The 21653-nt window shown below is 37.0% G+C and overlaps 1 protein-coding gene across 4 annotated transcripts in view; it reads left to right on the plus strand.

Annotated features, from left to right (window-relative positions):
* The first annotated feature begins 910 nt into the window (after positions 1-910).
* The window catches only part of prkar1b (protein kinase, cAMP-dependent, regulatory, type I, beta), a 67749-nt gene continuing 47006 nt past the window's right edge, over positions 911-21653 (plus strand). For 2 of the 4 annotated variants that reach the window (XM_088437631.1, XM_088437633.1), the window contains exons 1-4: positions 911-1042; positions 2575-2769; positions 13840-14010; positions 16895-16986. In XM_088437631.1, coding sequence (XP_088293757.1) covers positions 2590-2769; positions 13840-14010; positions 16895-16986 — 443 coding nt within the window. In that variant the 5' untranslated portion in view covers positions 911-1042; positions 2575-2589. Of the gene's footprint in view, positions 1043-2574; positions 2770-7476; positions 7535-10761; positions 11127-13839; positions 14011-16894; positions 16987-21653 lie in introns of those variants that run through there. The other 2 variants (XM_088437634.1, XM_088437635.1) reach the window with 2 other exon arrangements.

Below are 21653 nucleotides of genomic sequence, written 5' to 3' on the forward strand. Positions count from 1 at the left end.
TGTCAAAACTTTATTTCAATTTGGTGATTCGTTTTTTCCGCTTTATTTGGTTAAATTTCCAGTTTGTGTTTCATTTTTATTTTTAACGTGTCTATATTTGGATTACAGTTTGTTATTTGATATTTTTTTCAATTGCTGTATGTTTGTTATACAGGTCGCAAGACCCCAAAACTTACGTTTTTTTTACTTTTTTAAAAATTTCCTATGATTTTTTTTACATTGACCCATAGTTCAATGTATTTGAATTTTGACAACAGTATGAATGGCAAACTAATAAATATTTTTTTTGTGCCATGAAATTTGAAACAATGTATACATAATGGATTTATTACGTATTGAGAAAATTGTGCTGATACAAAATAGAATTCTAGCTGTAGTAAAAGTGACCCTTAAATATCTAAATACTAAGTAACTGATTTATTTCCTTATTTGCTTTAAATTATTGACCCCCTCCCATTTTTGATGATCAACGTGAAGTTTTAATGTATTTTACATTTTTTTTTATCAACCCGGTATATTATATTTATTATGTTATGTGCAGGTCAGTTATATTTGACCTTAAATTACGTTGCATTCGCATTATATGTTTAGAATATGCTGTTTTCATACGTTTATTCAGCTCTCGTTGTTTTTAATGCAACTAATGTATAGTACACTTTAATTTTGGACAGATTATTCCCTCATATCTCGCTAGGTATTGGATAAACTGTGAATTATTTTATTTTTTCTCTACTTATAATTTTGTCCGGATTATGGTTCTAGTTGAGTATATTTTTGGAAATGGCGCTTGCTGTAAAAATCGACAAAACAACGTCCTAAATAATTCAACTCGGGTCGTTCCCTTTCAACGGCGTGATAGGCTTTTGGAGCGTCTTGCGGCTGGGATGTCGAGTGACGTCATCGCTATTGACGCAGAGCTCAGCAGCAGCAACAGAAACAGCAGCAGCATCCGAGCTAAGGGCAACAGTGGTACCTCGATCGCCTGCCTCCCAGCCCACCGACACAACGTTTCCATTCGGGCATCCTTCCCTTGAAATTAACGGTAGGGATCCCAACGAGAGTCGTGGCGAGTCTATTGGTATAAGAGTTTTTCTTAACCAAGAGCGCAGGCCTCCTTTTTTGGTCAGTCCGCAGTCGTTTCCGTAGTTGTGTTTCTGTTGCAGCCGCTTAGCTCAGCGACTGCGTTGCTACATTGTAACGTGCTGTTCTGTGTCACTAGAGGTTTTGTGCATAATGCTCTATTTGCGGTCATGCAAAGATGAATAATGATTTGTTTTGCACGACTGTCGTATGTTCGATTTTTTTTTTTTTTTGAAGACGCGTCCTTGCATTAGCATTCACCTGCCTTGGCTTGTCATGATACATCACGCATGCCACGCAATTTCTCTTTTTAGAATTAGATTTATTGTTTATGTCCACAAAAATGAACCTATGACAAATCAATGAAGAGCTTGCATCAAATGTTACAAAACAATTCAATTTCCTGAGCAAATACGGCACAAATATACAAAACTTCAACTCCGAGCACACCGTCACTAAAATAAGCTTCAAAAAATAAGTTACAAAAATGTAAAACAAGCTCGATAAACTGCATCAACATAAGAGGTTCAGAACATTTAACTCAGACTTAACCGGACTACCTTATACCAAAGTATGCAAATGTTTAACATCTCTTTAGATATTAATGAAGTGCAGTTTAGCCCCAGTACGTATTATTCCCAAGAAGGACGTCTGTATTCATTATTACTTGCAGCTCCTTGCATTATTACTTTTTTTTTTTAATGGATCAAAAGAGCAGAGTTTGCCATGCGAAAACAATGCTAACGTTCTTACAGTTCCTTCAATGTTGACAGCAAACATGTTTGCCTTGCATGCATTTGCCAGACATTGAAACTGGATTCCTTGCGACTTGTACCTGGACTTATAGTTTTTATGAATTCCAGACACTGCAAAAGCAATCATGCTCTGTTATTACATAAAAATCCAGATTTTTGTGTAAAGAAAAAAAAATCATGGACTGATTTTAAGAGTAAAAAAATGCTCAAGTAAAAGTACAAATTCTGAAATGCACAGTCCTTAAAGGGGGAGACATTCCCAAAAGTTTATTTATAATAATATATTCTATGTGCTCCACTTGTCTCTAAAATAGGAATCACTCATCTCAGGGGGCGGAGATTTTACCACTTGTTGTTGACTGAAAATGACATCACAGTGGACAAAATGGCCGCCCCCTGAGATGGATAAAACCAAGTGGATTTTGTTACTTTAGTCTTATTCCACCACCACAATATTAATACGAATACAGTATTGTAACTAAAAAGGCTACATAGAACATGTTAAGAAAATATCTTGAGTTGGGTTGACTTTCCATTGAAGAGAGATGGATTAGAGATTCCAATTTCATTAGTTGGGTCAATGCTGGTCAATTTAAAAGAGAAAAGGCCCTACAAGTCCAACTCCCCAAATATACCTCTCCTTTCTATTTTTTTTCAGTGCATTCGCCATTCTTTTCGACCCTGTTTTCTTTCTTTCCCCTCCCCTCCTCTCATGGTCCACCCCTGTTTTCTACCACAGAGAATAAAAGATAAGATGGCCACCTCCTCCTCCTCCTCCACTCTGGACGAAGACGAGAGTTTGAAGGGCTGTGAAATTTTTGTGCAGAAGCACAACATCCAGCAGATCCTCAAAGAGTGCATTGTCAACCTGTGCATCGCTAAACCCGAACGTCCTATGAAGTTCCTGCGGGAGCATTTTGAAAAGCTGGAGAAGGTTGGTGACCAGACTGAAAAGCGTCTGTTTGTCTTGGCTTTGTGTCGTCTCGTGAATATCGTGCAGATTTTCGGCATCCCGGTTAAATACATCCGTCATGTAGCATGGCATACACATGCTATAAATACATAAATAAATAGATAGTCAATAAATAAATACATTCAATTTTATTCTTTTTTTAAAGGGACTAAAAATGGTCAAAATCATATATAGTATGTTACTTTACAAAGACATAAATGAACTTTTGGGGATGTTCAATGCCAGTTTGCTAGACACCATGTAACGATACCACTAGTACTTTTGATATACAACATTTTAGAGATCATTTAGAGAAATGTCTATCTTTTAAAACATAGCAATTTCCTTAAATATTCATGAAATAACTGGCACGATATCGATATCTGGCATTGGTGCTCGCCGAGCCTTAGAAATAATTATGACAAATACAGAATGAATGTCCCTACAAAAACATCAAAAGACACTTTACTCAGTTGGTGGAAAAAAAATAGTAAGTGCCAAAAAAACGAGGAAAAAACATAATATTGTAAATTCATTTTTGTTGTCCGATGGGGGTGAAATTAGAGAAACGTAATGATGATGATAGAAATGTAAAAATATTAATAAGGTCATAATTGAATGTTAATATTATTTATAAATGGTCATAATGCGGAAAAAAGTAAAACAATGATTATTTGATTAAAAAAACATGAAACAGAATGTAAAAAAAACACACAATTAATTTAATATCCAATGTAATGATATAATTATAAAGGTTGAAAATGCAACTCAAAGGACATTTTTTGCAATGTGCCTCGAGAAATGAAAATCTGACTTTCCAAATATTTTAATGAGCTGCCCCATCAAATACAAAAACAGACAGTGCCATTGTGATAGAAAATTTATTTATTTAGTTTTGTATTTATTTATTGTGTAACATCATCATCTAGTTGCTTCTAACATTCATGCAGTTGATAATTAATTCAGCGCTCTAAAATTGTTATGTTTGTGTTCCTTGGTTGTTCTTTTGCCCATGAGTGCATCATGAGATGATTTCAATCACACAACAGGCGCCACTGTTATGCTTCACGTGTCAACTCAAAACAGCTTTTAGGCGTTGTGTCAGATGACTGTGTTCTTAAAGTGACATATTGTATGTCACTTTGACAGTGTATTTCTTTGAATAAAAATGCTACACTATGTTAACAATAACTAATTAAATAAAAAATCTACATAGGGATATTTAAATGATTCCCTACTACATTTACTTACATACATAAAATTACATACATAAGATTCCATGCTAAATATGACTGGCTTAGAGTGCACTTATCTTGGATATATGAAGTCTTCACACCCCTGTTTTTGTGATTAGTTATTTATGACCTTGGTTTAAAAAGTTTGAAAAAAAAAACCCACACACAATTAAAATCTCTCAAGTGCATGTGGGAAAATCTGTTTGGGTCTGATGAGCCAAGTTAAACTCATACCAAGAGTTTGAGTTTAACTCATACAATCACTTTTTTTTTTTAATCAATTGACTTCTACATAGTTTGGTAGTTTCCTAATCATTTTTACATATCAAGAGCCAAGTTAAACTCATACAATCACTTTTTTTTTTTTTTTTTTAATTGACTTCTACAGAGTTTGGTAGTTTCTTGATAATTTCCCCTGGTGTCATTTTTACATATCACAAAATTCTGGCATTTAATAAAATGGGTGTGTAGACTTTTTATATCCACATTATATCCAGTGGCCACTGGGGTGTGGTGTTTATAAAGGCGGAAACTATTGTTTCTTCTGTTTTTATAATAACGCCAACTCAATTCTGGTTTTTAAAAAAAGGAATCATTCTCCAAAATTTTTTGATTGAGCCTATTTGAAACAAATTAGCAGCCCCTACTCAATAGTGATCTAGGGTTATAGATTGAACATTTTCTGTCAGGTGGCTAGGATGTCACAAATCCTCATTGAGAGGTGCCTAGTCAGGGTTTCATGAAATTAAATGATTCATGCTCTATATGAATTAAATTAAAATGTGCCGTTAATGTAATTAAACGTCATGTATGAAAAGCGTGTAAAATTGCAGACAAATCTCAGAAATTTGCCCCCTGGTGTGGGAGTGATTAACCATTAAGCAGTATTTTGACCATTTTTGGTCATTTTCTTCCATATAATTCTCACAGTGTTTTACCTAAAGGATGGTATTCTTTTAGTAGTGTGATAGCTTAATAGTCAAGCCATTTTGAACTTCTGGGTGAAATTTCATCTCCCTACTTTCTGCATTCAATGCTTTATGCAGTGCATGCTAACATGGTTGCTGTTTTTAGGTTAATATATTTTTCTTTTTCTGCTGCATTGGTGCCCAGAGTGACTAGGTGTGGTATAGCCACCCCTGGCCACCATGCAACTCCACCTCTATGTTACTGCATGATGTAAATAAAAAAATATAACAGTGCACTATATGCTTATATGGTTGCTGTTTTAATGTTATTTCTTCATTTTTTTTTGCCTTTCATCTCCATTGGCTATTAACTCATTCAATCCTAGAGACATATTTTTACATTTTTCAAGGGTCCAGACATTTAATCCCAAGTACTTGTTTATATTTCTTTCCTATTTTTTTTCAAGTGTTTGGCTAAAGGAAGATTCAAAATGTCAGGTACTAAATGAGTGAAGTACTAAAGTAATGGATTACTTTAGGTAGTTATATACTAAATTAATCAAGAGGTGAAATTACTTCATTTATTGAGTGGCAGCCATTTTAGAACCCTGCAGACACTTAAACATATTGAATGCAATTTAGCGGGGATTGAAAATCGACATTCCAATTCATTAACTCTTTCTTGTGCAGCACTACACTAACAAGTGTAGTGCTGCATAAAGATGACTTTTGTGTATCTAGTCCTGATTTTGCCCGAGGTCAATCCTGTGACCCTGCACCTAAAATAGAGCAGTAGATCAGCCGGGTGTCATCTGACTGTGGTCATGTACCTGTATCATTGCTGTGCTGCCAGGAGCAGGGCCTTCTGTTGAATCATCATTCAACAGTGCATGCAGTGACCCGCTCCTGAAACCCCGTTTGTTCTCTTTCGCTACCTTACCCGGTGGTCCCCCTCGTTTTCCAGTTCTGAGTGTCAGTATTTACTGCTTGTGTGTATGGTGTTGGGTTTTACACACTTTCAGGCTGCTGATTTTCCCTTCTGGTATTTTAGTAATTGAGAACAGCACTCTCAAACAAGGGAACATGGAAATAATTTAATGGGTATGGGAGATTTTAACAGGGTTCCTGCAAGGTGTTAGCATCTCATATTTAAAGCGATTTAATGCAATGTAACACAAATTCAATACTCATCGGTGAAAGGAACAATACATGGTTGTTTTCAAATTAAGAGCAAATCAATTGGAACATAGGCATCTCATGTACTGTAGCCCATTTTGTTTATTGTAAATCACAGCTACAGTCACCAGGCACTCCCCCTCTTGCGCTCTCTCAATATATATATATATATATATATATATATATATATATATATATATATATATATATATATATATATATATATATATATATATATATATATATATATATATATATATATATATATATATATATATATATATATATATATATATATATATATATGGTATGTTTTGGTTATCTCCAGCTTCATTTCCATATAAATCATCTTCTTACTTTTTATCTTTAACATCACTAGCTGAATTAAGCAGTAAAATGCACAATAAATAGTTATTTCACGAGATCCAGTGGGTAGCATGCCGCCATTTTGACTGTGACGCCGACCAATTGCAGACCAGCATCTGAGTGGTGTGTTGCTGCGCAGGCAGTTTGATGTGACCAGAAAATACAAAAAATTACCTAAAAACCCAACTGCAACAACACAACACAACACAAATACACTCTAGGGTCATGACGTGAAAAGGGTCATGAAAAACGTCACAATCCATGTCGTAAGCTGAAAAAAGAAATACATATATAAACATTTTATAATATATATATATATATATATATATATATATATATATATATATATATATATATATATATATATATATATATATATATATATATATATATATATATATATATATATGAAACATTATATTAATTCTTTTATTGTGTACGAATGCACATTGTCAATCACTGATGCAAATTGCTGGCAAGGGGTACGTGACTGAAAAAAAATAATACTGATATTTTGTATCCAGTTAAAGAAAAAATGAAAAAAGTCCCTATGACACAATTTGGCTTTAAGTTGCTTCATTTTCTAATTAATTTGCGCTTGATTTGAAAAAAAAGCTGTACTGTTCCTGTCATGGCATTAAAAAGTGTTGAATTAGAAGTGCTGATACCTGAAAAAGGAAAAAACATTAAAATCTCAGGGACCCCTGAAGTGGTATTGTACCCCCATTTGAGAACCACTGATTTAAATCTTATGTTTCTAGAGAATTTCAGTCACTATGCATCGGCAATGTGTGCGTTTGTTTGTCAAAGCCACAAAAAGAGAAAATAGTTTCATTGCCAGGAATTCCATAAAACATGGGCACACACAACCCCCCCCCCCCAAAAAAAAAAAAAAAATGTAGAGCGGACTTTGTGTCCATTGTGGTGCTGTAATGGGCTGGAACAGAGTGATGAGTAGACAAATCTCCATGCTTCATTACCTGTGTGCTTTTGTGGCCTGTTGTTTTGGCTTGCACCCTCAGTGGCGAGTGAACTGTGCATCAACCAGGGCCAATGCTGAAGGTAACAAATTATTCCTATTTTCTCATACGTATAATGCTCTTATTCTTAAAGATGACATTTTTTCAGCAGGAGATGCTGTGTAGATTGCTTTTCTAATGGCTGGTTTGAAAGATTATACTTAGTAATACAGCTTTTGGGGCTGTCAGAACTTTTGATGCGCCTGTTGCAAATTGGTGCGGAATGAAGCAAACGAGAGAGGCCCGTCTTAATGTGGCCCGTCATGCGTAAATGAACGGAAACCAAAGCGGATGATGGTTTAATAGCCGCAACATTAGACGGTACATTTGGGCCATCATTTTGTGATTGTGTGCCGCCTATTGTTAGGGGCTTTGTTCCTTTGGATTAATCTCTGGCTTGCCTTCACTTCGCTCGCTGTGTAATGGAGGACTCATTTGTGCAAAAGCAATTTTCTGAGTTGAAGGAAAAGTCAACCTCAAAATTTTCAATGGAGGATTCATTTGTGCAAAAGCAATTTTCGGAGGTGAAGGGAAAGTTGACCTCAAATTTTTCTATACAATAAAATATTATGTGCGCTCCTGCTGGTATGAACATGACATTTAGATTACTGTGTTTACGACTCATGTGACATTCACAATTTGACCTAAAAAAAAAAAAAAAAAAAAAAAAATAATAATATATATATATATATATATATATATATATATATATATATATATATATATATATATATATATATATATATATATATATATATATATATATATATATATATATATATATATATATATATATATATATATATTAGGTTTTATGTGACAATATTTCTCTACAATCTACATTAATGTGTTTCCAGTCAACAGCAAGCCTCAAAATGTGTTTCTAAAAGTATAAATTGCACATGAAAAATAATGTGGTCATCAAATTAATGATCAATATAAATACCTTCTTCACTGCAGAAAACAGTTAAATGTTGAGTAACCTTTGACTTACATGTGGACATCTTCTCTCAAGTTTTCTCAATTTATTAATACAAAATATTTCATTTAAAAAATGTTAAAATTAATACAATATTAACGAGAATATGATAAAGCATAAACATCAAGCGGCCAATTAAATACTTTTCAAAATGCCTGGTTGTCCGAGCAGTTTTCAAGGAGTGCGATAACATGCAGAATATAAAATAAACACATTAACAAAAAACTTATTTTTGTGTATTTACTTAGAAAAAAATACAATGAATAAAAAATAAATAAATATAAAACAACTCACAAACATCCAGCGGCCAAATATTCAAAATGTCTGGTTGTGCAAACAGTTTACAAGAAGGGGAATAACTTGCAAAAAAAAAAAAAAAAAAGTGACTTCAAAGCTTAATTTTCCATATTTCTCTTTTGAAGGTATTAAAATAACTGTATTATTAATGAGGATGCAATAAAGCACAAATGTCCAGCGACCAAATACATATTCTTCAAAATATCTGGCAATATGAGTTTTCAATGAGCTCAGTGACATACAAAATAAAAATAAATACATTAACAAAAAGCTTATTTTTGCATATATTATTTAGAAAAAAAATACAATAAATAAAAATGAATGAAAATAAAATAAATCATAAAATGTTGTTTATTCTATTCATAGGACTATCATGTGACTGTAATGCTTCAGTGCGTCTATTTGAGACCAGAATTAGCAGTACAGTAAAACAACAACATAATGTGGCTCACAAAATGTCCCCACTTTATGCTTCGCTCGCTAACTTGAGTGTGTGGGCGGAGCTTTGCCAGCCATGGGAACAGCGTCTGGCGCCCAGAAGGAATATATGGGATGATGTACGCACACCCCCTCCGCGTCCCCTTCTGTTTAGTGCAAACTGCCATTTGGGTCAAACTAGTCCAAAATTCATCAACATGGATTTTCACTGCAATCATCACAAAGCAATTGCACTAATCTCAAAGTAGTTCCAGAAATCCCACACTAATTTTAGTAACCTAATAGCCATGATCTAACAGCCTGGTATCTCAGTCATCCTGAATTCAATAATATAAAAAAACGTCAGTAATTCCTATGCAATGGCCAAAAAGCGGTTTCACAGTTTTCCATGGTTTTGAAAAAAAATTATTTACTTTTTTTGGGGGAGGAAATATCAAAACAGCGCACAATCTGATTAGCTCCTTGCCACGTTGAGTCAACAAGCTGCCTCTTTGAAGACAGTTTGACACCTGTCACTGTATGACATTTTTTTAAGCAGCTCAATATGGCTGGGACACTGTGGCTTGATTTATTTAAACATTTATTTAAGATCAACTTTAAGACAAACTGATATGCTTTCTTTCAGGGGCAACACCAATGCCAATTACTATTCATCAATGAGGCTGATAATCAATAATTAGAGCCAATATTCAATTTCAGATAAAGTGAAAATAATGAGTATAGGGAAAAAAAACCATGGAGCCAAAATGAATTATCAGTAAAGGTGAAAATATTAAAAATAGTTTTAAAAATAATGAAGCCAACTTTGCAGCTGATATTCATTTTCATTTAAAAGGAAAATCTTGAGTGTCCAAATTTAAAGTGTAAAAAAAAAAAAAAAAGTTTTAATTTTCAATGAAATGTTTTACAAAATATCCTATAGAGGTCTCTTTTTCTTTAATATAATTTATTGTTTTATATCTTTCCCAGTATTTGGCTAAATGAGGGTCTAGAAATGGCTGATACTAATATAAATAAATAATATAGTATAATATTAAAGTAATTAATTTTCACTCAAATACATAAAGTGATTGATTACCTTTTATTTGACTACCTAAAGTACTTGATTACTCTAATAGTTACATTCTAAAATCATTTGGGACGAAAATAATTCAATTATGGTTAAAAACAAAAAAGACCCAATATTTGCATCAATTTGACCCCAAATTATATTTTTTATAGTTTTTTTTTTTAGGTTGCCTTGTATAAAACAAGAGTTTTTGGCGGTTGTTTTGCGCATTACAAACCCAAATAGTTGTGTCCAATCCATAATAGGTAATTATATGAGTCATTTTTAAAGTGTATTTATCTAAAGTACTAGTTTACTTGATTACTTAATTTCCCAAGTAACTGATTACTTCAGTGCTTTTCATTTTTACCGGTACTGGTCCAGTGCTCTGTGATTGGCTCTCGCAAATTCAGGCAAGAGCGGCTGTGTTTGTGCGTGAGCCACTTCCTGCACAGCTTCAGCATCCACTACGCAAGATGCTCACGCCGCTCCCGTTGCCGTAGCGACAGAAGCGAAGCGAGACCAGCCCGCTGATTGCGCCACCCGATTGTGTTGTTTGCGAGGGAGAGAGGGAGGCAGAGCAAGCAAGAGTGAGCGAGCGGCCGAGCTTTTCGCCGCCATCGGTCTTTTCATCAGTTCTCCCGAGCCGCCGGCGCCGTGCCTTGGGGGAATTGCGGCCGCTGACTTGGTCCACTTTTCAACCATACTGGGATTCTCTGCTTACTCACGCTGACTCCTGACTAACTTGCCGACATGCCGCCGCCGCGCGTGAATCGGCTTTTGGCACGTGCCGCTGCCCATTGAGGCGCTGGTACCATGCTTATTGACGGGCTGTGGTGACGCACGACCCGGCTAGGGTCGCTTCATGATATGGTAAATAATCCTACAAATGCACACTTGAATGTGAAAAAAAAATGTTTTGCTCAATATTCTGCTACTACTGGCTGGCAGTCCTCAGGCAGTTAGCAAGAATGTGTGTGTGTGTGTGAGTGTGTGTGTGTGTGTGTGTGTGTGTGTGGGGGGGGGGGGGGGCTTGTTTTATTTCCACATGGTTGGGACCAAATCCCAGGTTTTACTGTCTTTGTGGGGACCTTTTATACCTGTGGGGACCATTTAGGCGGACCCCAGTGGTTCAGACCTTTGTAAGGGTCAAGACTCACTTTTAGAGTACAGTTTAGAGTTGATTTTATATTTTGGTTGAGGTTAGGGTTAGGCAATCATTTCTGATGGTTAAGGTTAGGAGGAGGGGCAAGAAAATGCATTATGTCAATGGTAGGTCCCCAATGAGATGGAAAGCACCCAGATGTGCGTGTGTGTGCGCGCGCGCTTGTTTTTGCAATAATGTGCGTTTCATTGTCTTTGTGGGGACCTCTTGGACTTACAAGTTTTTTCAACATTTTTTTTATGGTCAAGACTTGCTTTTTAGATTATAGGTTTGTATTGGGTTAGAGTTGATGTTAGGGTAAGGGCTAGGCAAACATCTCTGATAGTCAAGATTTGGGGTTAGGGCCATTGGTTTTTTGTCACAGGGTGGGTTTCACTGTCTTTGTGGGGATCTCTTGGACTTATGGGTACCATTTTGGTGGACCTTGCAAATTCTGACCTCTTTGAGGGCCAAGACTTTTGGAGTATCTGTTGAAATTTGATTTTGCTTGAGGTTAGGTTAAGGGCTAGGGTGAGGCAAAAATTTCTGATGGCTAAGACGAGGGGCTGGTAAATGCATTATGTCAATGGATGTCCTCACAAGTATAGGGGTACAAACACATGTATGTTTGTGTACATCTGTGTGTTTATGTCACTTCGTTTTACATAGTCATGAGTCAAGTTTTGCAGTGAAGAATATAGACAGTGCGTGATGTTTTTTTTGTCCGTCTTTTTTGCCGTTATTTGATTCCCATATCATTGTTGCGCTAGTTGCTGCATCATAATACCCGTCGCGATCGAAGCAGAAAAGTGCTGATCTTCACAGATCTTCCCGCTCTTGTAGAGTACAGAGACAGCTCAAAATAAATGTTCAGTCCAGAAAACATGCATGTCAGGTTGTTTGATGATTTGAAATTGCCCCGATTTTTTCATGAGAGTTTAAATGGTTGCCCGTGTTTTGGATGTACCACTGAATCCCAATGAGGACAAATGTTCAAGCTTTTTTCAATTTTCAGCAAAGTGCCTCCAAACCAGCACAAAGCAATTTTGGCTGGAAAAAAAAGGCGTAAAACAAAAGTGCTGTGCCCTCTGTGTCTAATTTATTTGTGACTGCACTTGGATTGTTATCTTTAGGCATATCTTATTCAGCAACTTCAGAAGACAGATTGTATAACATCTGTTTTATTTCTGGTTTATCTGCCGGAAAATTGCGCCACTAATGATAATCCATATAAAAGGCAACAAAATAAATGCATACATCAGTGTGATATTCAGTACTTTTAAGGGTTTTGACATCAGACTTTAAAAATGTGTCACCTGATAATAAATCAACATTTAATTTTTTAGTGAACTTTATAGGAGATTCTGCTGACTCTGGGTACACCTTTTATTTTTGTTTGACGTCACAAAAATGTTATAATTGTGTATAGAAAGTTTTGACTGCTTTATTTAGAATAGAAAAGTATAAGGAGCTATTGAGTTGTTCACTATTTCTTTTACTTTATTAGGGCCTCCTTAAAAATTTGCAACAAAATGTATGGTGTCCAAAATTTAAATAAAAAAAGAAGTTACAATGAAAATCTGAAAAATTGTTCAATAAACACATGCTTAAACACAAATAGGCTGGAATTTTGTTTGTTATTTTCAATTTTAAAGCCAATCATTGATCAAAATGAATAGCAGCTCCAAATGTCACTATTAACAATTAATCATCAGTATTAGTACCTGAATTTTGAATTGTATGTATTGTATTTACTCTCATTTACTCCAATTCAATTCAGGTACTAATACCGATTATTAATAGTATACTAGTAATAATACTCAGCCTCTTTGACAACTTAAGATTTCACAAGAAAGCCAAAAAAAAAATCAAATGATTGTGAACCACTAGTGGCTTCAAAATGACTATGGATCTTCACCTAGTCTTGCCCATCATGTCGTGCCCATCATGTCGTGGCCAGAATCTTTTTGGGACACGATATAGAATTTTTAGCTAGCAAGCAAAAGATGTTTTGTGATTGATCGATTGTTAATTTCACACTTGTTGTTGCGCAGCCACATTTTCTATAGTATATCTCATTTAAAACAAATGAAGGCCACTTGGCCTAAGATGGCTGCCATTTTATTAGCGACACACCATTTGTACGCAGTGCAGAGGAGCAAATGATCATCCCGTCGGCAGTGTCCTCCAGCTCACATATTAGCGCGCCTGCATGCTAATGTGTTAATCAAGTTTGCAATCAATAATTCAGCGCCCGTGGAGTGTTCGCCACTTGAAGCAACATTCAGCCAGAGGCAAGCCGCTGTCTCGTTCTCTCGCAGATAACCCCGCGGCTTGCGCGCGTGACTTTTCACTTACAAGTTCAAATTGTTTGACCTTGCTAGGTTTCTTTTCCATCTCCATATCAACTCGCATTTATATTCCTTGTACGTCTTTTTACAGGAAGAATGCAAGCAAATGATGGCAAGGCAGAAGTCTAACAGCCAGTCGGATTCGCATGACGATGAGGTGTCCCCCCCGCCACCCAACCCGGTGGTCAAGGCCCGTCGTCGCCGCGGAGGGGTGAGCGCCGAGGTCTACACCGAAGAAGATGCCGTCAGCTATGTGCGCAAGGTGAGAAATGCATTTGCTTAGGATTGTATTACAATACAATGCAGTAATTCTCAAAAAATAAATATATATATATATATATATATATATATATATATATATACACACACACGAATATACTGTACGTGTATCAGTATAAATCTATACGTAAACATATACATATATACATATACGTTATATATACTAACGTATTTATTAGTTGCTAATACCAAGTTGTGCTCACACCAGCGCATCAAGTGTGTCAAATTGCTCACATGTGATTGCATGCCATCGCCATGGCAATGAGCACGCCCCCGTCGTCAGCCTTGCGTTTCTTTCGTGTCAATGGCGACAGCAGAGACGCGTTCACACGAACATGCAATCACTCAGAAAGCCACAGCAGAATTATGTCAAATTACCTCGTATGCCCGTACTTGTTGACCACTTCATGGATAGTGAGGCTTTTTTTTTTTTTTTTGGTTGTATACCTCTGAGTATGCAATCACACTTTGCTGTTTCTGCTTGGGGATAAACACAATCAACTGTGGTGCTCAATTTGCGCCCCTTCAGCGTTCAAATACTGGGAAAATAACGTAGTTTAACTACTGTACCCATTGGAAGATTACATCTACTGACATTTCTGTAGTTTTATTAAGAAAACAAGAAGAATTGGGTGTTTGGATGCACTGATACCATAATTTTTTCATCTGAGTTGTAGTCCAAACAGTTGTTGTCAGAACCACAGCAAATGGGACCACGACAATAATTGAGGGAGATTTTTGGATGTTGAGACCAAGGCAAGACCAAGACCATTGGGAGTCAAGACCAAGACTTTTGGACTTTGAGATCAAGAAAAGCCTGAGCCGTTTGACAGTTAAGACCGAAATAAGACCAAGACTATTCAAAGCTGAGTCCAAGACAAGACCACGACTTCTGAAGGTTCAGACTGACACAAGACAAAGATTTTGGATCTTGAGGCCAACACATGGCCAAGAAATATGGTAGTCAAGACTGAGATATTGATTGTAAGATTTTGCATGTTGAGACCAAGACAAGGCCAAGACTTTCTCACGTTGAGACTAATAAAAGACTAATACTTTTGACAGTCAAGACCGAGACAAGACCAAGACTTTTGAAGGGCAACATCAAGACAAGACCAAGACTTTTAAAGTTTGTGACGAAGATAAGATCAAGACTTTTGACAGTCAAGGCCGAGAGGAGACTAAGACTTTTGAAGGCAGAAACCAAAACAACAAGACCTTTGGAGTTTGTGTTCAAGACAAGAACAAAACTTTGGGATGTAGAGGCCAAGGCAAGGTAAAGACATTTGGTAGTCGAGACTGAGATAAGACCCAAGATTTTGTATGTTGAGACAAGGCCAAGGGTTTCTGATGTTGAGACCAATTACAATTATTCTAACACCAATCAAAGACTAAAACATTTCACAGTCAAGACCAAAACAAGACTGTTGAAGCTTGAGACCGAGACAAGACCTAGATTTTTGACGTTTAGATCAAGACATCAATAAATTTGGTAGTCAAGATTGAGACAAGACCAAGATTTTGGATATTGAGACCAAGACAATGCCAAGACCTTCGGTATTCAAGACTGAGACGAAGCCAGGAATTTGGAGGTTGAAACTGAGACTAGACCAAGATGTTTGGACGTTGAGATCAAGACACGGCTAAGACGTTTGGCAGTCACGACAGAGACAAGAGCAAGACTTTTGAAAGCGGAGACAGAGATAAGACCAAGACTTTGGACATTGTAAACAAGACAAGGACAAGAAATTTGGTAGTCATAATTGAGATAAGACCAAGATTTTGGATGTTGACACAAAAGCAAGGCCAGGACTTTTGTAAGTCGATGGTAGGACAGATCAAAACTTTTGGAAAACGAGACAGAGAAAAGCCCAAGACTTTTGGATGTCAAGTCCAAGACAAGGCTAGGACTTTTGACAGTGAAGACCGAAACAAGACCAAGAGTTTTGAAAACTGTGTTTGAGACAAGACCAAGACATTTGGATGTTGTGACCAAGGCAAGTCTAAGACTTTCAGAAATCAATTCCCAGATAAGACTAAGATTTTTGGATGTCAAGATAAAGACAGTGTCAAGATTTTTGTAGGTTATGACTGAGACAAAATCAAGACTTTTGAGCTTTGAGACAAAGGCAAGACCAAGACTCATGGTATCAAGACTCCAAAATTCAAAGTGAAATCACACAAAAAAAGAAAAAAACTAGTTTATTTTTTTCATTATGTTTGCAACAAAAACAATTCTTTTTATTGTGAAAAAACTTTTTTTATTTTATTTTTTTTTTATGAATAAACTGCATCAGCCAGTCTAAAATGGGTTTTATTCTTATCACGGTGATTTTCCAGGCTTCTTTCTCAATCCCTACAAGACGGCGGCTTCATCTGACCACTTCCCGCAATTTTGTTTTGTGTGCATGTTGCGCACAGTGCCGCGTGGTCGCCTTTTTGTGGCGACATCTGTTGCTTGAACTTTTTTTGCACAGCACGTCCGTATCACTTCAACCGCCATGGTCTTCTTGGAACAAAAACACTTATTACGTCTCCTCTGTCTCATCCATGCACAGAGAAGTCTTGATTTCTCATCTGGTATAAAGAATTTCAGCAAGCTGACTTGTGTGACTTTGATGTGGCGCATATGCGCGGTACATGAAAATGCATGTTTTATGAATGAGTTCAGGCCCCTTGGCAATTTCCAGGCTCCTGCGTCATTTCAAGGACAGTCCCCGAACAGATGGGCTTTCCCGAAAATACACGCGCACACGTGGAGGATATTCCGATCGGCTCGACTCTTTAATTACCTCAACCGGGTCCACTTTTGAAGTCAGGCGGAGTGTATTTTAAATACATTGACTATCAATTTTTGGTCTACACAGGTGATCCCAAAGGACTACAAGACCATGACCGCTTTGGCCAAAGCCATCTCTAAGAATGTTCTGTTTGCTCACCTGGATGATAATGAGAGAAGGTACGATATTATATTCTCATACATTATATCAGCATTTTAAAGGGACCTTGACCAATGGTTAGATTTCAGGGTGAAAGAAGTCCTGGAATAACTCAACTAAAAAATATATATATTTAGTATACGTCACCAAAAAGAAGTCATGCTAAAATGAAATAGCAAGTACTGTATTTATGCATCACAGTAACAGAAGGCCAACTTCAAAATAAACATTAGCTTACCAAATACCAAACGAATATCAATGCCTGAGCATGCTTAACTGCCTAACTGCCTAACTGCGTACATGCAACGCGTCGCTGCAATGCTGGTCTGCTATTGGTCAGCATCTCCTCACACGTTTCAAAATGGCGGAATGGTAAAGCTTTGTTATATCGAGAGTGGTTACAAAGCCGTATTTATAGTGCATTTTACTGCATAATTCAAACTTGAATGAGTTAGCCATGGGTCTAGTGATGTTAAAGAGAGAAGTAAGAAGATGATTTATATGGGAACGAAGCTGGAGTTAATCAAGAAATACAACGCTAGCCTAGCCTAGGCTACCCTTAGTAGGTAATATGGGCATAACAAGCGCCACTCAAAGGTAAATAAATCCTTTCTATATCCTTTCTAAATCCTTCCTATATTTTTTTATCTATGATGTTTTCTGAATGTACACATCTATATTATATATACGTAGCACTTACTATATACTTACCATACTTACTATATTGGTACCAATTTTTAATATGTATGTACAATTTTGATGTTTTTACCTGGGGTTATAAACGCATTAGCTATTTAAAATAGGTTTGAATTGTCCGCCATATGGTGAATTTGCCTTACGAGGCCAACCGCGGAACGGATTAATCTCGTAACATTTATATATATAACATTTATAAGGTAAAAAAAAAAAAAAAATATATATATATATATATATATAATTATATATATATTTTTTATTTTATTATTTTATTTTATTATTTTATATATTATTTTATTGGCTGTGTGGCATTGTAGTGACGTAGGCAATGACGCATGTATCAATATATGAGCACGCAGTGACTCGCAGAGTCATGCACACACACTGACCGCCATGTTGGAAGCGACGGAAATGGCATAAAGAGGGGACAAAAAGATGTCGCGGTTCACATCGTAAGGTGTAAAAAAACATAAGACAAGGACGTCGTAAACCGTCGTATATATTAGGAGCAGAAATCTGTCTCACGATTCGTTACGATCCAGATTTTTGGGTGTAAGATTAATTTCAGAATCGTTTTTTTTTTAAATCAAAATGATTTGAAACATATTTGTGTATCTCTAATCTCAAGGCACCACAATGTAATATCTCAAAGTTTGTCGTGAAGATGTTTGGAATTGCAATTGACGTTATTAGCGATGTTGAGGTGTGTTGCATGGGTGGCCACTGTGTGTCAGTGTTGCTTGCCTTAGAAGATCCGATGCGCTGTCACACAACACGTGCGGGGGTCAAGGGGGTCTCGGATTAGACACGGACAGATGCGGTTTAGGAGGTGGGATGGATGCCTTTTGGTGTATGTGTGTTATATCGTGTTGTGTTGTTGGTTGTGATGGCAACGCTGGTACACAAACACAGTTCGCCCCCCACTCCATCTTTCCATCTTTCCCAGATATTTAGTCCCTGCTTCTGGCTTTCACAAGTGAAGGGTGTGCTGGGAAAAAAAAAAATGTCTAAAGGTGGCTCGCGGGCAGCCAGAATAGTGTTTCATGAGGGCTAATCCATTACGGCCCTTCGAGAGGAAAACAACGAGGCGATCCTGTTGAAGAAAACACAATCTTTCCAGTCTTTCATCAGCTAGCAATTTACGTACGTTCTGCTTTGGCACAGGGCAGCAGGCCTCTGATTGCACGTCAGGATGGAGTGTAACACGGGACAGTCGGAGAAAACTTGCGCTTGGGTGGCTCATGTCGTTGATTAGAAGTCATGCGGCAATGGAAATCGTCATAACACAGCGGGGCTTAATAAGCGCGGCCAGATATGTAACGCGGTCGTCACGACTCCATGAAATCGTGCAGGTTTTGTTCAGCTGTCGTGTTTGCTAATCACAGCCAATGGCAAACCGCTGCACAAGAGTTTAATTGTTGTGGGATTTGTGGGGCGAAATGCAGTCTTTCAAGGACTTGGGAGCAAGTTGCTGATGACGTCTTGCGCTCTTTAATCACTCGCTTCTGTTCTTCTTCATTCTCATAGCTAGTGACAGGTGACGCGGATGCTGCTGAGGTGTGAATGAATGGGGGAAAAAAGTACTTGGGATTGAATGTCTGCATCTGGGGGGGAAACCAAGTCTAAATACATATTTGGAAGTGAATTGTAAAAGTTCGGCAAAGGTATTATTTATTTGTGTATTGACATCCTTGTTTTCCCTTTTACTGAAAATATATATTGACTCCAAATATCATTTGTTGACCTCCTTGCCTGCGTATTATTGATATCAGAAATGGGTCTGGGAGAAAAGGTTCTATCACTAGTACGGTGCTTATCAAATAGTGGGGCGGGCCCCCTGTGGGGGCGCAAGGTGATGCCAGGGAAGGCGCGGATGACCCCAGGGAAAAGGCTTTGTTTTTTGTCATGTGAAGCATGGTTGCAATAAAATACAAATTTTCATCTTTTTTTTTTTTTTTATTACAGGCACTTTGATGCACTTGCTTATTTGTTTCTATATTAGACTAAACACTGTAAAAAATAATGAACAGTTGTTGAAAGGTGATTTATATTTCTTTTGTTAATGTAAAAAAGGATACATGTTATATTATTTTTATAGATAATAATGATGTTTATAGTCAGCGTGTCAAGTATGCAAGTGTTTGTGTGTGTGTGTGTGTGTGTGAGTGTGTGGGGTGTGTTTTTGGTATTTATCTTTTGACTCATTCAAGCACTCTACCAAGTCCTGGTGTACTCATTCATGGACATCCTGGCCTTTGCAGTGATATCTCGTGTGTTTGCCTGGGTTGCAATTACTTTGCTGTCTTGCTGAGACAAATTGGACACAACAGCGGACACAAAATGCATAGAGTCCCAGGAGGATAAGTATGATTAAAAGCATTTTGCCAATGTGCTTCTTTTCTATTTTCTGTATTCGGTTGACCACATTGTTGCTCCCAGCAGGCTGCTGGGTGGACCCCGTCTCCACAGGCCGACTATTAGCAGCCGTAATGACCTGCTTATCATATGGGCACACAAACGCAGCAGATAAGCCAAGAGCAGGTGCTAAACTCACCCCTAACTCGCGTTATCACCCCGACCCAAACTATTATCTGCCACTTATGTGATTGTTTCGTCTGTCTTGCTTTCGGCTCATTTAACTTTTCTTTTGACAATAATCATCTGGATTTAAGACCGTTGAGATAAACCTGAGGTTCTAGCCACAGCTTCCTGATATCAAATGCAAATGTAACAATTAATCAGGGAATGCCGTCAGCTTTTGTTTTTTGCATTCCTTTCCGTTCCCTATCTGGTTTCCGGCTCATGTGATATGAAAGAGGAAGCCTTGGGCCTGGATTTGCACACTTTTGGCCTTCATAGAAATGTCTTGCTTGCTTATGTTTGAGAAGCTCCAATGGAGAAAATGAGGCAGCAAGGGACAGGTTACATTTAGGGAGGGATTAATTACAGCCTCAGTTTAGTTCTAAACCCGGGGGAGGGTCTAATTGTGACGTGCATGGAAAGCTTGAAAGTCTCTTACCTGACACTGTATTTTTCCTATATGATTTTATTTAAATAAAAATGACAATGTGTCTGAGGCAAATATTTACTTTGAGTGTCAGTGCAATGAGAATTATTTATACTCTCTCAGAATTTTTTTTAAAAAATATGCTCAAATCTAGGGCTGCTGGATATGGCCCAAAAATAAAATAAGAAGAGACTTTTTTTCATTCATTCTGGATTATAATTTTAACACTGTAAATTTCAGACTATAAGTCGCAGTGGCATACTAATTGCAGCAGCAAAAATTGAGGACGAAAAAATTGTCACGGATCAGCCGCACCAGACTCAAAGCTGCAGGCTGTAACATCACTAAAACACCTTTTTTTCTTTTTTATTAATATTTTTTAACAGCAACATCATATCTTCAACTGACTACATATAAATGGATATATACACACACACCAACTTTTTCATACATACATTCATTTATACATTTGAGAGATAAATATCTCTCTCAAATGTACATGTGACATGTAGGAGATCTTATTCAACTCATGCATAATTTTTATGTTTTAATAATGTTTTTAAAAATAATTTTGACCGCAGCCATTGATTCCCATCTTTTCAGTTGTTTCATAGTTTTCCATAAATTGACACCTTGAACAGATACTATACTCGCATTTGCCTTACGGGGGCATTGCGCCTGGTGGCTCCAAAGATAAACTGCAGATAAACCGGACTGGAATATAAACTGCAGGACTCAAATCATGATAAAAAATAGAGTCTGAATTTTACAGTATTCCTGTCAGTATTTTAGTTAAGGGATGGCACGCTCCTGATAGAGTGATTACTAAATGGTCACTGGGTGAAATTTCAGCTCCCTGGTGTTTGCTTTCCCTTTGATGTGAAATGCATTTGGTGTAAAGATCAAAAGATAGGACAAAATACCCCACAAGCGTTAACTTATTCAGTGCCAACCATTTTCCGACCCTCTTTTACCCTAACACGG

This window comes from Hippichthys cyanospilos, chromosome 16 (assembly GCF_059441005.1).
Source record: "Hippichthys cyanospilos isolate Australia breed blue-spotted pipefish chromosome 16, RoL_Hcya_1.0, whole genome shotgun sequence".
Classification (NCBI taxonomy): domain Eukaryota; kingdom Metazoa; phylum Chordata; class Actinopteri; order Syngnathiformes; family Syngnathidae; genus Hippichthys; species Hippichthys cyanospilos.